The sequence below is a fragment of the Lissotriton helveticus genome, chromosome 9 (genome assembly GCF_964261635.1).
Source record: "Lissotriton helveticus chromosome 9, aLisHel1.1, whole genome shotgun sequence".
NCBI lineage: Eukaryota > Metazoa > Chordata > Amphibia > Caudata > Salamandridae > Lissotriton > Lissotriton helveticus.
In genome coordinates, this window is record NC_136070.1 from 1265568520 (window position 1) to 1265582051 (window position 13532).

General features: G+C 42.5%; 1 protein-coding gene across 11 annotated transcripts in view; it reads right to left on the reverse strand.

Moving 5' to 3' along the window:
* Window positions 1-13532, reverse strand: part of USP19 (ubiquitin specific peptidase 19) — a 377062-nt gene that overhangs the window by 227392 nt on the left and 136138 nt on the right. For all 11 annotated transcript variants that reach the window (XM_078661825.1, XM_078661824.1, XM_078661823.1 and 8 more), the window contains 3 exons: window positions 13283-13472; window positions 13068-13201; window positions 11664-11822 (listed from right to left, as the gene is read on the reverse strand). In XM_078661825.1, coding sequence (XP_078517951.1) covers window positions 11664-11822; window positions 13068-13201; window positions 13283-13472 — 483 coding nt within the window. The remainder of the gene's footprint in view (window positions 1-11663; window positions 11823-13067; window positions 13202-13282; window positions 13473-13532) is intronic.

Sequence of the window (13532 nt, forward strand, 5' to 3'; positions counted from 1 at the left end):
TTGTGATACCTCCACGGTAGAAGAGGAAGGAAGTAACAATAAAGGGAATTCCTGTACATTCCTATCTTGGAATGTAGCAGGCTTAAAAAAGAAGATAAATAATCCATCCCTGGAGATAATCCTAAATGAGCGGGATGTCGTGGTCCTTCAAGAAACTTGGACCACAGAACCTGTGTATTTAAGCGGGTACAGAAAGAACCTTCTTTACTTCAGCTGAGGGTGGTCAATATGGCCGTGCGAAGGGAGGCCTAATAACATTCCTTTCGAATAAGCTTAAATATGAGAAAGTATGATTTAAATCTAATTCAAATTACTACCAACTTATAACCATATGCACAAAGGGATTTATTGTAATGTTGATTAATTTTTACAATAATATTCCGAAAGATGAAATATTGAATACCTTAAGAACACTTAGGGAAAACATACAACATGAAACAGATACATTAAATAAGGAAATGGTAATTTTATGGGGGGTGATTTTAACTGTCCACTCTGTATAAGGGGAAAAAAGGGGATTGTGGCCTAATGTTAGAACAAGATCTAGATCTAACACATTTTGAACATTCCTTGATCGGGGATTTACTTAATGAACTAGTATTTATGTAGGACTTGGGTTTTGTAAACGAAATAGCTCAGAACCCTAATCCTTTTCAACCGACATTTATTGGCAGAGGAGCCATGTCCACTATTGATTTTATTCTTGTATCAAATAGTTATAGTCATAGGATCAATAGTTTAAAGATCTTAGAGTTACCCCTAAGTGATCATCTGCCCTTATCATTAGAGGTTTAGAATCATTTTTATAATCATTCTGAACATATTCGCACCCCAGATATAGCCTCTGATTTGATTCTGGGCAGGCAAAATGGGTATACACTAAAATGGGGCAAGGTCACGCCAGAAAAGTTTTTGGCAAAGCTGATAAATACCTGTTCAGATAGTTTTTCTATTTGCCTAGGGGAGACGTCCTGCTCCATTAAGATTTTAGAGCATTTTGATAAAATAGCCCTTGAAATTAAGAAAAGTCTGTGGGTGGAGCAAAGAAATAAGACTAGGCGTACTAAAAGCTGGTTTGATACCGCTTGTACCAGGGCACTAAGTGATTTGAAATATGCTATCCACAGGTCTCCCCGGGATCACTTAGTAATAAGAGGGTAAAGGAATAGTTATTATAAAGCCGTGAAAAGTAGGAAAAATGCCATAAAAAAGGAGGCCCTGGAAGAACTCTGCGAGGCTGCACAGTCTAAAGATGCATCCGCTTTTTGGAGGGCAGTTAATGCCCCTTTCCTCTTTGATAGTCATAAGGCTCGCATTGAGACGGTGATCACCGAAGAAGAATGGGTGGAACACTTCTCAACCTTATATAGCTCGCAGGATGCTCCTTGCTCTACAAATGTTTTTAAATATGTGAACAGTGCTATGGGTGAGGAAAAGTTGGTGATATCCCTGGAGGAAGTTTTTATCGGGCTGAATGCAACTAAGGGTGGAAAGGCTGCTGGCCCAGATGGGATCCCTGCAGATTTATATAAAGCAAACATAGAGATTTGGGGTCCCATGTTGGTACAGCTCTTTAATGCCGCTCTTGCTAATGGCCTGCATTCATCCTGGTTTACCTCGATAATTGTGCCGATTTACAAGAAGGGTGAGAGACAAAATTGTGCATGTTATAGGCCAATCTCCCTTCTTGATTCATCTGTAAAAATTCTCGGTAGAATAATTTTGGCAAGACTCCAGAACTGGGCTGAGGAAAATGAAATTTTGAGTGACCTACAGTACGGTTTCCAGAAAGGTTTGGGTACCATCGAACAATGTTTAAACTTAATGATTATCCAACAAAAATATACTAGGGTTAAAGGGGAACGGTTATATCTTACGTTCGTTGATTTGTCTTCGGCATTTGATTGTGTATCGCATTCTAAATTGTGGGTTATTTTGAAAGGGTTAGGCGTCGACGATGCCATAATTTGTTTCCTGAGAGATTTATACTCAGGTGCCACCGCATCAGTTCGATATGGCCGTGTGGGAGAATGTACTAGAAGATTTGGAGTGGGACGCAGAGAACGCCAGGGCTGTGTTCTGGCCCCGTTCCTATTTCTTCTTTTGTTTCATGAACGAGGGGGATGGTCAAGTGCTATAAAGGCAAGAACTCTTTTGTTCCAAAAAAACCATAATGGCCGTTAAGACTTTCTTGAAAAAGCTGGGAAAAAAAAACAATAAAAGAAATCTTGACCATATATAATGCCACATGTACATCCGTAGCCCTCTATGGTGCGGGACTCTGGGCTTTTCTAATATTGACCCACTACAAATTGCTGAAAACAAATTTATGCGGGATGTTTTATCTGTACCGCAGAGTGTTTCAACTTATATTTGCCATATGGAGCTGGGTCAACCTCACTTATCAGATTTAATTAGAATACAGCCCATTCTCTTGTGGCACAGGGTATGGACAACTAATGAATGTGTAGTTAACCGGGCTGTGATACAGGATATTTTGAACATGGAAAATACGGCCAATGTTGAATGGTTAGCATACATTAAGCAATTTATGTTTGATATTGGACACTGCGAATATTATGAGGATCCATCATCTATGGGAACTATACCCAGAAGATCTTTGAAAAAACTGAGCCTGGAATACCTCAAGGATAAAAGAAAAAGAGCAGAAGCCAGTAAAAAGACAGTTGCTTTGCATAACTTGATATTGACTGGAGTAAAAGTACAGCCCTATTTGACCCTGTTGATGTCAAATCACGATCGATTTCTTTTAACCGGCTTTAGATTGAATCTTGTTTTTAGACTTCTGTCCTTCCCAAAAATGAATTTATGGTCGCAGACTTTATCAACCTGCCCCTGTGATGATTCCTCGTCCCAATCCGACATTCACATTTTATTCTTTTGTAAATTCTATATTATTCCTCGCCGAAAATTTTTAATCCCCTTTCTTGAAGACATGAATTTAAAAAGATGTTGTCCAGCGTTCCTAGAATGTCAGAGAATGGATACTGTTTTTACTGTTGTGGTTCTTTTAAGCTATTTTAAGCATGTTTTGAAATTAAGGAAAACTATTACTGTAAATTAAATATAATGATAATGTGTATTTTAAGTTAGCTTCTTTATATAGTGTGTTGTTCATGTTGTTACTTTCATGGTTAATGATTTTAACCGAATAAAGTACTTTCTGATTCTGATTCAACCATGTGAATCCATGAAAGATACCTCAATACTGCATAAGTGGTCCCCTTTTCGCATTTATCTAATAAGTCAGGGATGGCTAGGTCTAGGCTGAATCAAGATCCCCCGGTTTTGCATGAATCCGGCATATTCAATCCAAGCTCCTCTGGGACTCATCTTCAGATGCTGATGGCGCTACTCCTTAAATATTACATAGGAGGAATGGCGTTTGAGAGGCATGCATTGCCGGTGTACAGAAGGGTGAGGTCTCAGTGGTAGGGAGACATGTGGGGCAGAATGGTCAATCGGTGGAAACGGAAATTCTTAGTAAATAGAACGGCCAAATAAAGAGACAAAAAACAGCTTGTACTTTATTTTAATAAATGCACTGTTCTTTTTTTGAAATCTCATTGTTATATTGATTTCATCTTGATCCAACAGCATAACTGATGTTGATATTAGACTATGTATATCTTTTTTTTTTTTATATAAAAACCTTTATTCAACAATTAAGGCGATACATGCATCGGCCCACAACCATCATGGCCGGCCGCAAAAACAGTCAAGAAGAAACAGGAGCAAAACAGATCATTCGGCAAGCATGATACGATACAAATAACAGAAGCAATTACGAGGCCTGCAGCACTAAATTGAAGGTTTTCATTTTTAAATTGAAGAAGAGGGGGAGGTTGCAACAACAAGGACACAGCACCTCACATTAAGTACACAAAGAGACAAAAGGGACATACCCCAGTTGAAGTTTGAGGCAGGCTAGGAGTGTAGGAACTAAATAATCAAGGCAACCAAGCTGGTAATACTAAACAATAGGCCCCAATACAATAATCAATGTTCCCAATTATCACCCCAAAGTGCCCGCTCCAGGGAGGTGGGAAACCGGGGCTTTGGAGATGTCCAAAGAAGGACAAGGTGCAAGACCAAGAGACAACCAACCCTACGAAAGAGGAAAGAACCCTCCCAAAGCCAGAAAAGAGCGATAGAGACCATAAAACGAAACAAGCTAAAACAACAAACCCCCCCCACACCCTCCACCCTGCACCCCTGTAATGGCTACGGCCAACCCACTAACAGCGTGCCTGTCGCCCAGAAACGACCCCACAGAAAGGAAAAAGTACAAGAAGTGGAGTAGGGGAAAATGAGTAACAAAGGAGGCAATATAAAGTCGTTGAAGCGACATATAGTCAGACCCAACAGCCGAGAGGGGGAGCCATACGAAGGATTATCCACAAATGGAACGGCAACAGGCGGGACTTCAACGCGAGCTATCACAAGAGGACACACAAACGCGGAATTGTATAACGCACCAGTTAGTGCCACGCCCAAGCGGAATATCGCTGTAGGCGCCACAAATCAGTCTGTCCATGCATAGCAGGATGTGAGAGGGTCAGCCTATGTTGTAGGGAAAGGGATCTAGTGACATGTAATAAAGCAAGCCTCACGTGGAGCAAACCATATAACAAACAATTCGCCCCCAAACAAGGATAGAAGTGGAAAATGGAAACAGGATAAATAGGCATCCAACAGCTATGTACTAGAGGTAACAACCTATCCAGAGAATCAATAAACAATGCGAAAGAACAGGGACACAAGATGCAAAATCCCTCCCGGAAAGGATAAGACCTGACCCACAACAGAACCCCGTTAACCCAACCAAGCACAGGGCAGGACAAATGCCTTCAAATGAGCGTGCTATAGGGAGAACAACAGGAAGACATACGTCCGAAATACAGTCCCACGAAACCATAGTGACCCGCCCACTAAGCAAGCTATGTTAACACATTTTTAAAAATAAAGATATAAGCAATGACCCCCCCAAGGAACCCAAACCCCTACTCCCAAGAGAAATAAAACCGGAGGAGGGCCATAATTATATGTCTGAAACATCAGTCAGGATATTCCCAGCCTCCCCACCCCCGACCCCGAGGCAAAGCATAACCAATTCCTAGCTCCCCCGGCCACCCATCCCAGAAACAGCAGCGCAAACAATAGAAAGCAAAAAGAGAAGCCCTTTCAGCCTTGTCCCTTTCGATCCAGCGGGCCAACAAAGTGTAATGAAAAAACAGCTTTCCGAAACAACGTATACAGCCGCAGGGCCCACCACAGAGCGAGGTACCGTCCACCAATGTCCGTCCAGAATAAAGTCATACAGCCAACAGATGAATAAAGAAGGGTAGCACGCATCCGCCATCCTATAAAGTTAAACAGTCGAAGTAAAAGCAGCAAGCCCAGGACTCCATGGTAAGAGGCGCCGACAGGATCCAAAGTGGTTGAAAGACATGGCGCCCAGAGGTGATCGCCCGGCCGCCGCATCCGTCCGGGAGTCCCACACCTATCAACAGGAACTGCAGACAGGGTCGCAGCGGCAACCAGCCCCCGCACCTCCAGCGCCTCCATGCAACTCTGGACAGGCAGCACACAATGCTCGTACCCGGGGTGTGGCGAAGCGCACTGCAGTAGGACGCCATCTCGGGCAGTAGAGGATAGTGTGGTCAAAATGGCCTCCAATCGACCCCCAAGGTCCCGGGCATGATCGCACAGAACGGCTCGCAGGGCAGCCAGAGCGTCCAAAACGTCGCAAGTCTGCAAAGGCATCACAGACACTTCACCCAGTGGCAGTGCAGCGCCGGCCGTTGTAGATACCCTCAGCAGAAGGGCAGGCCATCAAAAGCAACCGCAGAACGCTGGACTCAGAATGGACCCCCACACAGCTCCGGAGAACGGAAAGTTAAAGGAGTCGGCCAGGGCGAAGGATACAAATGTATCTCTGGCAGCTGCAGTGGGAAAGAGGAGATAAGGCGCTCTGCTGCGGAAAACTGGATCGACCGCCGCTCACCGCCGGCCGGGACTGTGCAGCTCGTGGTGTCCGTCGTTGTCGTAGGCGGGGCCGGCCAGCTCCAGGAACAAAGACCCAGTCGCCGCCATTACACACCGGAGTGGAGACAAGGGCGCTCTACCATTTTTGCCACAGGAATTACGCCGGGGAGCACATCGGCGGATTCAGCAGCACTTCCCACATCCAATACCGCGACGTGAGTACAGAATGAAGAACAGGATAGGCAGCGGCACGGAAGGAAGACGAGCTGGACAGCGGAGCCGAGGGTTCAGGCGGCCATCATGGTTGCAAGCTAGGCTCCTCCCCGACTATGTATATCTTGAAGTTGTAATGTAAAGACACAGACTGTGAACTAAGGATACACTTAAGCTTGATAGATAGGAAGTGGCTGTAATTGTGCGGAGGACATTAAAAAAATATTTTAAGGCTAAGGAGAAGCTTTTTTTAGCTAGACAATGTAGAACTAAAGTGTTTTTAATGATGTTTTGTGTGTAGTATGACAAAAATATTAAAATTAGTTTGAAAACAAAATTCAATTCAACACAGAGTGGGTTTAAGTTGTCTCACAGCCAAGTAGTGGGACCTCAGATTTTACAGTTTGTCCATGCAACTACAGGTTCACAACTCAGATCAAGTACGCAACAAAGTTGGTCAGAAGTTGTTCGCACTTTTCGGCAACCAAGTTCATCTAGAAAAAAAACTGAGATCTGGCCACAATTACAGTTGGATAGAGACAACAGAATCCTAGAGATTAACTATCAATCGTGCAGAAAGGGTATGAAATAGCTCAAAAGACCAGGCAAAATTAACTAACAAAGTTCTTTCTTAGGATCAGTGCTTGCAATATGGGTCAGAATAATGATCACCACATATAACATCTTTCAAACAAGAAGAATCAAGTGCAGACATGCATGGGCTGTAAACTAACGGTATCAGGTGGCTCTATCTAAGGTTACCAGATTTCGGCACAATAAATGTAAATGTAAATGTAAATGTGTGGGACTTGTAAAGCGCACAGCTGCCCGTAAGCGTCCCGGCGCTGAAGACCGCTGGGGAACCCGTCCTGGCTTTCCCTGTGAGATGGTCCCTTCTGGGTATCTCCAAGGTGAAACCAGGCATCCCCGGCGTCTGTGGGGGGTCGTTGTAGAGATGAGGCAAGCTTAATTCCCAGAGTTGCCGAGTGTGATCCCTGGTTAGAGTAGGCACCGAGGCGAGAATTGTCGATTCCCTGACCCTGGTCCACTACCCTGCCGCGTCGGGAATTGAACCCTGGTCCCGGGACGTTCTCTGCTTCCGGGTCTGCCGCCTCTAACCAGTGAGCCACACCACTCCACTGTAAGGACACATTGCTCCTGCCCTCGGCATTGGGTTTAAAAATCAATCTTTTGAGGTGTGACGGCCGAAGTGACCCAGAACTACAACTTACAGATTGCATTCAGTTGTGAAACAACAACTGAGGGCTGAAACACCAAGTCCTTGGTGACATGCTGTGAACTGTTAACCTAATAGCTCAAGTGGGTCAAAAGCCTACTCAGATTCCACTTGGATGGATTACTGATGACTTCAATAAATCAAATGAAGGAAACAAAAATGGACATAAAAGAAACAAGATAATGGTCTGTAACAATAGTTAACCCATTAAGTGTATTCTGTATAGTCTAAAGCGCTTTACATTCTTAACATTCTCTCCACCTCATTGGCAGGAGATTAAAAGAGGAAATGGGGATATAGCATCACTTTTCACCTATCAACGGCTTTTGTAAAGATAGTTGGAAACCCATAAGTAGGTGGTGAAAACAGTCCCAGTACCTGGCCATCATTTGAGGTGGAAGAGCTGACTCCATACCAAGGAAGAAGGGAAAAGAGGGGTTGGACGAGCACCCATAGAGCACATCCCACACTGGATATTTTGTGTATTTAATTTATTGGGCTCTTCATGCTAAAAGCTCAAAACCAAGAAAAATTCCAGTACAAGAACTTTAAACTTATTATACAAGCAAACAATCGCACCACAGTCAATTATAATTAATACTGTGGTGAAAAGCTGACGGGAAAGCTTCAGAAAGACAGTGGCACATCAGAAGAATGTAACAGATGTAAAATTGGGGAACAGTCTATCACAATGGGAGCGAGTTCCAAAATTTGTGGTCAAGAAGAGAAACCAAATTACACCAAGAAGGAAGTACAATGTGGGGAAAAAAGCCCGACAGCAACAAGAGGTGACTTTGTTGGATGAACAAGATAAATTGACTCCAAAAATCGCTTAATTTTGTTACTCCTTTCAGATCTGCAAGTCTTACTGTAAAGACTAGTACTGTGCAAATCTCATGTAATTACTCCATTGGTAACAATGAACCCCCAAAGTTATGACAATCTTAATGTCAGGTACTACCTGGCCACTGGCAAATACAGCACATCACCAGACACCTGCAGACTTCTACCAGTTGCACTTGATTTACTTCGCAATCAAACTTTGCTGCACCCTGGCAGGGACCCCTGACCTAAGGGCATGATCGAGCAAAGGTGTGTCATCCTTCTATGCGATTAACCAGTCAGGATGGCCGCAAAGGATGGCAGCAAAGGAATGAGTGCCATTAGCTGCAGGTTGGTGCTGGAGAGTTACTTTCTCTCACTAATGTCTGGTGCACTAGTCTCAATCTTTATGATCTCAGTGGGGACCACCTATTAGATGTTTTGACCTCTAAACTAGCCTCCCTAAATATCCTTGCTTTAGAGGGCCATACTGTTACTATTACTCTCCTTGCATCTCACCGCTCTCCTTAAAATGTCTCCAACACTTGGCCACAGTCATACACCAGCAGAATTACAAACCATATATTAATAGAACCATCTGACCTTTGCTGCCTGAGAGAATCCATCTCAAACGTTGCCCTTGCAGGTTACTTCCTGTTTAGCCAAGATACACAAATTGCTAGAGGATTGATAGAAGAGTGCTACGTTTCTAGCTCCCAATTTATCAACAGGCAGTCCATACCTCATTTGTAAACTGACTAGATCCCCAAAATATTGCCTGGATAGTCTACCTGCACTTAAATGAGCGCTATATAAACACACTATTTATCTGGTAGAGTACTGGTCAGTCAAGTCCACACCAATTCTAGGAACCATCAATATATGGTTTGATGAACTCTCCGGCACTACAATGTCATATTTAGTCATCTTGTGCGCAGAAATGGGCCTGCTTCAGACAATTACCACTCCCATATACAATAAGGGACATATTATAATGTATTTTCTAATGAAATAGTAGACATCAAGCAATATCGAGCCTGTGACATGGTCACATGCCAAGATTAACTTTCTTTTATGCTTTTCACAAATCGCCTCTCACCAAGCTCACCCAAACCCCCTGTTGAAAAACAAGACTGTCGGGTTGAGGTTTCCTTCTTTGCACAGAAGATCACTAACCTTGGCCCCAGAATTAAAAAAAGAGATAACTATTCTATGAAAGTATTTGATGTCTTCACATCAAACACAAATGACTTTCTGATCTCCTCAGATGCACCACTGGTATGATAACATGAGACTCAATTAATGAACAGCCAAACAAATAGCCTGCTGACAAAACTGTAATTGCTAAGACAGCTTGTCAAACTAGTCGCCTTCTTAAATTATTTGTTTCAGCCACAATCCCCTTGCATTGCTACCCAAGGGTGCATATATCCTTCCAGCTATGTGATAGTTCAAAGATGTTCTTCAATAAGGAAAGAGATCATGGGATGCTAAATAGCCAGCACTTAGGTCCACTTTGACCCAAACCACCTCAATATGTTCCCTTTAAAATCTCCTGCTCCTGAGAAGATCAAGTCAATTCAAAGGTCACTCAAACCCAATGATTCTCCAGCAGATGTAGCACCGGCACTGTCAACGAAGAACTTTCCTCCTTAGTTTGCCCAAATCATTTGCCACCTGGTAAATTACTCTAACTTAGAAGAGTTTAGCCTTGACCCGCTGAAAAAAGGTTTGCATTCAGAACACAGTACCAATCTCCAAAGAATGGCTAAATTTATGGAGAAAACAGATGCTCAACTCCAGCATTGCCAAGAAGAGAAACAATGACTCATCTCTCCAATCTGGTCGCTGCCCTAAACAAGGCGTTGAAAGTGCTGCTACTGGATTCAGGGATGATGCCCTTAGATTTCCAAACAATGGGATTTGTTGTCTACTGGTTAGGTATTCAATTACGTAATTTAGAATGTCGTCAGTGAAGACATTGATGAGATCAGTGATATGAAGTCAAAAGCAGAACCTGCTGGGTCACGAGTTATAGTTTGAGTAGCAGACCATCTGGTGAATTTCGGGTATTGTTTGTAAAATGTATAACCATACAATTTTTAGTGCTAATGTAACCATAGCTTATAAAACCAATTTTTCGAGATCCTTTATTTGATATACTACAAGGCAGTTATTGTGATAAATGTTAATATTTAAGAAATTTCAATCATTGTGTGTTTTTTATTGTAAGTAACAATTGTGTTATACAATTAAATGACTGTGTTGAATTCAATTGAACTGTACAATGCCTCAGAAGACCGAGCTTGCAAATGCCTAGGTAACTAATTTATTACAACAGTAAAAGGCCCCCTGAGGAAGAGCTCAAATCGCTCAAAATGCATAACAACCCAAAGCCAATTAGATAACCAAATAAGTTACCCTTTGGTAATATAATTTAAAAAAATGAAGACAATCAAAATAGAATGGTAAACATACAGCAAAAACAAATATTTACTTATGAACATTAAGTACTGGATCATTATCATTCATTAACTATTGACATTTATTGCAGGTGGTGCCTTGCAAGACTGTTTGAGTCATAGCGTGCATATGATTCTTCCAAGAAGCACCTACGACCGGAGGTACATAATAACAAAGACGGATTTTCGAGGGTGTTCCTGGCGTGAGTAGCATACTGAATACAGCACTTACATTGATACAGTGTGCTCAAAAGTAGAGCCAGCCATTCAGTGGGCTCTGAGCACAGGGCGTGGCTTGTTGCCAGGCTCAGCATCAGCCCCCACCCTGATTCATTGGCCAACTCTGTAAGGAGCACAGCTGTGCAGAGTCGGGTCAAGAGCACAGGGCATGGCCTGTAGCCAGGGAGTGAAACACCTGGCCACTGTGTAGCAGGTTCTGTGCTCAGGAACTGCACCAGCACCCATTCCAAGGGACCCGCTGAGCACTTTGTTTGCCCTCATGCAGCAGATTAAGTAATTTAGCCGACAATTATCACAAGCGCTACGAGGCCTTAGGGTAGCAACGCGCTATATAAAATTATTTCATTCATTCATTTATTAAGCCCTGCTCTGGAATCTTTTATTGAGATTCATCAAATGGAGCATATGTTATTTTGATTCCCTTTAACTTGCTCATCTCACCCTCTGCTCCCATTTTAACAACAGTCAATCAACCAAAATGCGTGAGTGTGATTCGCAGCGTTCATAAATGTAAATGTGATATATGCCAAGTCTAGAAGTAGAACTTGACTTTAGATTAGGACCACCAGTACTGTTCAGTCTGCCCAATCCCATGATTGTTGTTACACCAACTATTTAGTCCACTTCTGTATTTATGGTCTTAAACTATAGTTACTGTCCTGTATCTCTTAACACGTTACCTTATCAGGACGCCCGTCTGAGTCGACAGTCTCAGTATATGGTTTGTTCTGGATCCTGTTCAAATCTTCATGGAGACCATCCAGCAAGAAAGCCATGAACTCTTGGGCATCGTGCTGGGCGTAGCCAGTGAACTGACTGGCTTTGCTTGCCACAATCGCCTACAGACAAGGAAGCACATTAGAAAGTCTGATTACAGAGCTGACAGATCCCCAGGTGGGTGTTACTTCTATGTCTAACATAAGCAAAATTACTAAGCACTGCTTTATGTATTTTGATTACTTTATCATAATTCTGCAAAGAAAAACATAACAATACCTTCCAAACACACTATTTCAGAGCTGCAAGCTTTATATTTAAAAATATAACTTCTTAATAATTAAAGTGAAAACTGATTTCCACTCTTGAACTGATGTTCACCTCTTCACCCTCTGGGAGGTAAAAGTCAAGTAGGAAGGGTACTGGACAAGGTGGGGAAAGAAGACACCAGAACCACAAAAAACGATCTTAGATACATTTTAAAAAGCTCAGTATATTTTTGTCTTTCCTTGCCCTTTCTCAAAGCAGCAATCCAATGCAACCAGTGACCACCAGGTGAATCAAGCTAATTCTACAGTGGGGGTTATGACCACACACTTCCCATACTTAAATGTTTTTTGGCTTTATTAAATTCCTCTACAAAACCAGCAGCTGCATCTACTAGAGTAGCATACTCGGGCAAGAGCATTCTCAATTTGAACGTCTGCAAGACCGAGACACACTTATGACTCTAATCAGAGAAGTGCTCTATCCTTGACAATCACTACAAAATAAATATATTTTTCATCAGCAGGTGCGGTTAACTGTTATGTCTACTGTGCTGTTTACCTTGATTATTAACACTTCCTGAATGTTAACTACTGTGCATTTTTTTGGTACCTTATATGCTTGGGGGCATCTTCCCCAACAGTATCTCAGTCATCTAAGAGGGTTGCAAGAAAATTTCCATAAAGGACTTAAAGTTTTTGCACCTTCATTAACTGAGATGCCCAGGAACCATAAATTGGGGGCTCACAAGCTGAATATTGTTTTTGTCTATCGCTCCAGTCAGACAATATTTGTAGATGCACATTAATGAAAATGTATTAATATTTTCAGCGTCTCCTCAATTTTCCCCGTGACAGTTCTCCATTAGGACAATTTTCCAGGCAGCCTCTTTGAAGAATTGCTCAAACTCCAAACCTTTGGTGTGAGGTCTCCCAATACTGTCTCCACAGTAATTATTGTGGCTTCAATTGTGTTACTTTTAGATGCAGCATGTAAAGATACCATTGAAATGTGGTTAGCATCACAATTCTTTCATCAGTTGACAAATCTCGGCTTTGTATCGGAATAAATCATCACAAGATAGAGAAAAGTCTCTTTACCTTCAGCTTTGATGGCTGGAAGGCATGATCAGTTCCTTTCCAGAGTGCACGCAGCAACACCGCAAACCCAATAGCCAGGCGTCCTCCAGTCCCCAATGGGTTTCCATGATTGATTTCAGATTCAAATGCACAGTCTGCAAAAAATGAGATTTATTATGATCAAAATTCAGAAAATCAAACATCACTATAGAAGCAGGGAAATGCAGAACACTCACCATGAAAAAAATCCCTCAGCTCACGGGTGTTGGAAAGCGACTGGATGACGCTGTTCATGAAGCAGGTGTTGCCCAAATTCACTAGTCCAGTAAAGCCTGGCACACAAATCTTCTTCTCCTCTTCCTCCACCATGTTCTCGCAGGTCAAAGGGCTGTGGGTCATAGGAGTCACCATACATGTTGGCTTGGCCTAGGAAACAAAAAGAGGTGATTTGTGTTGGCTGGAAATACCAGAACTGCGTTAGAATGA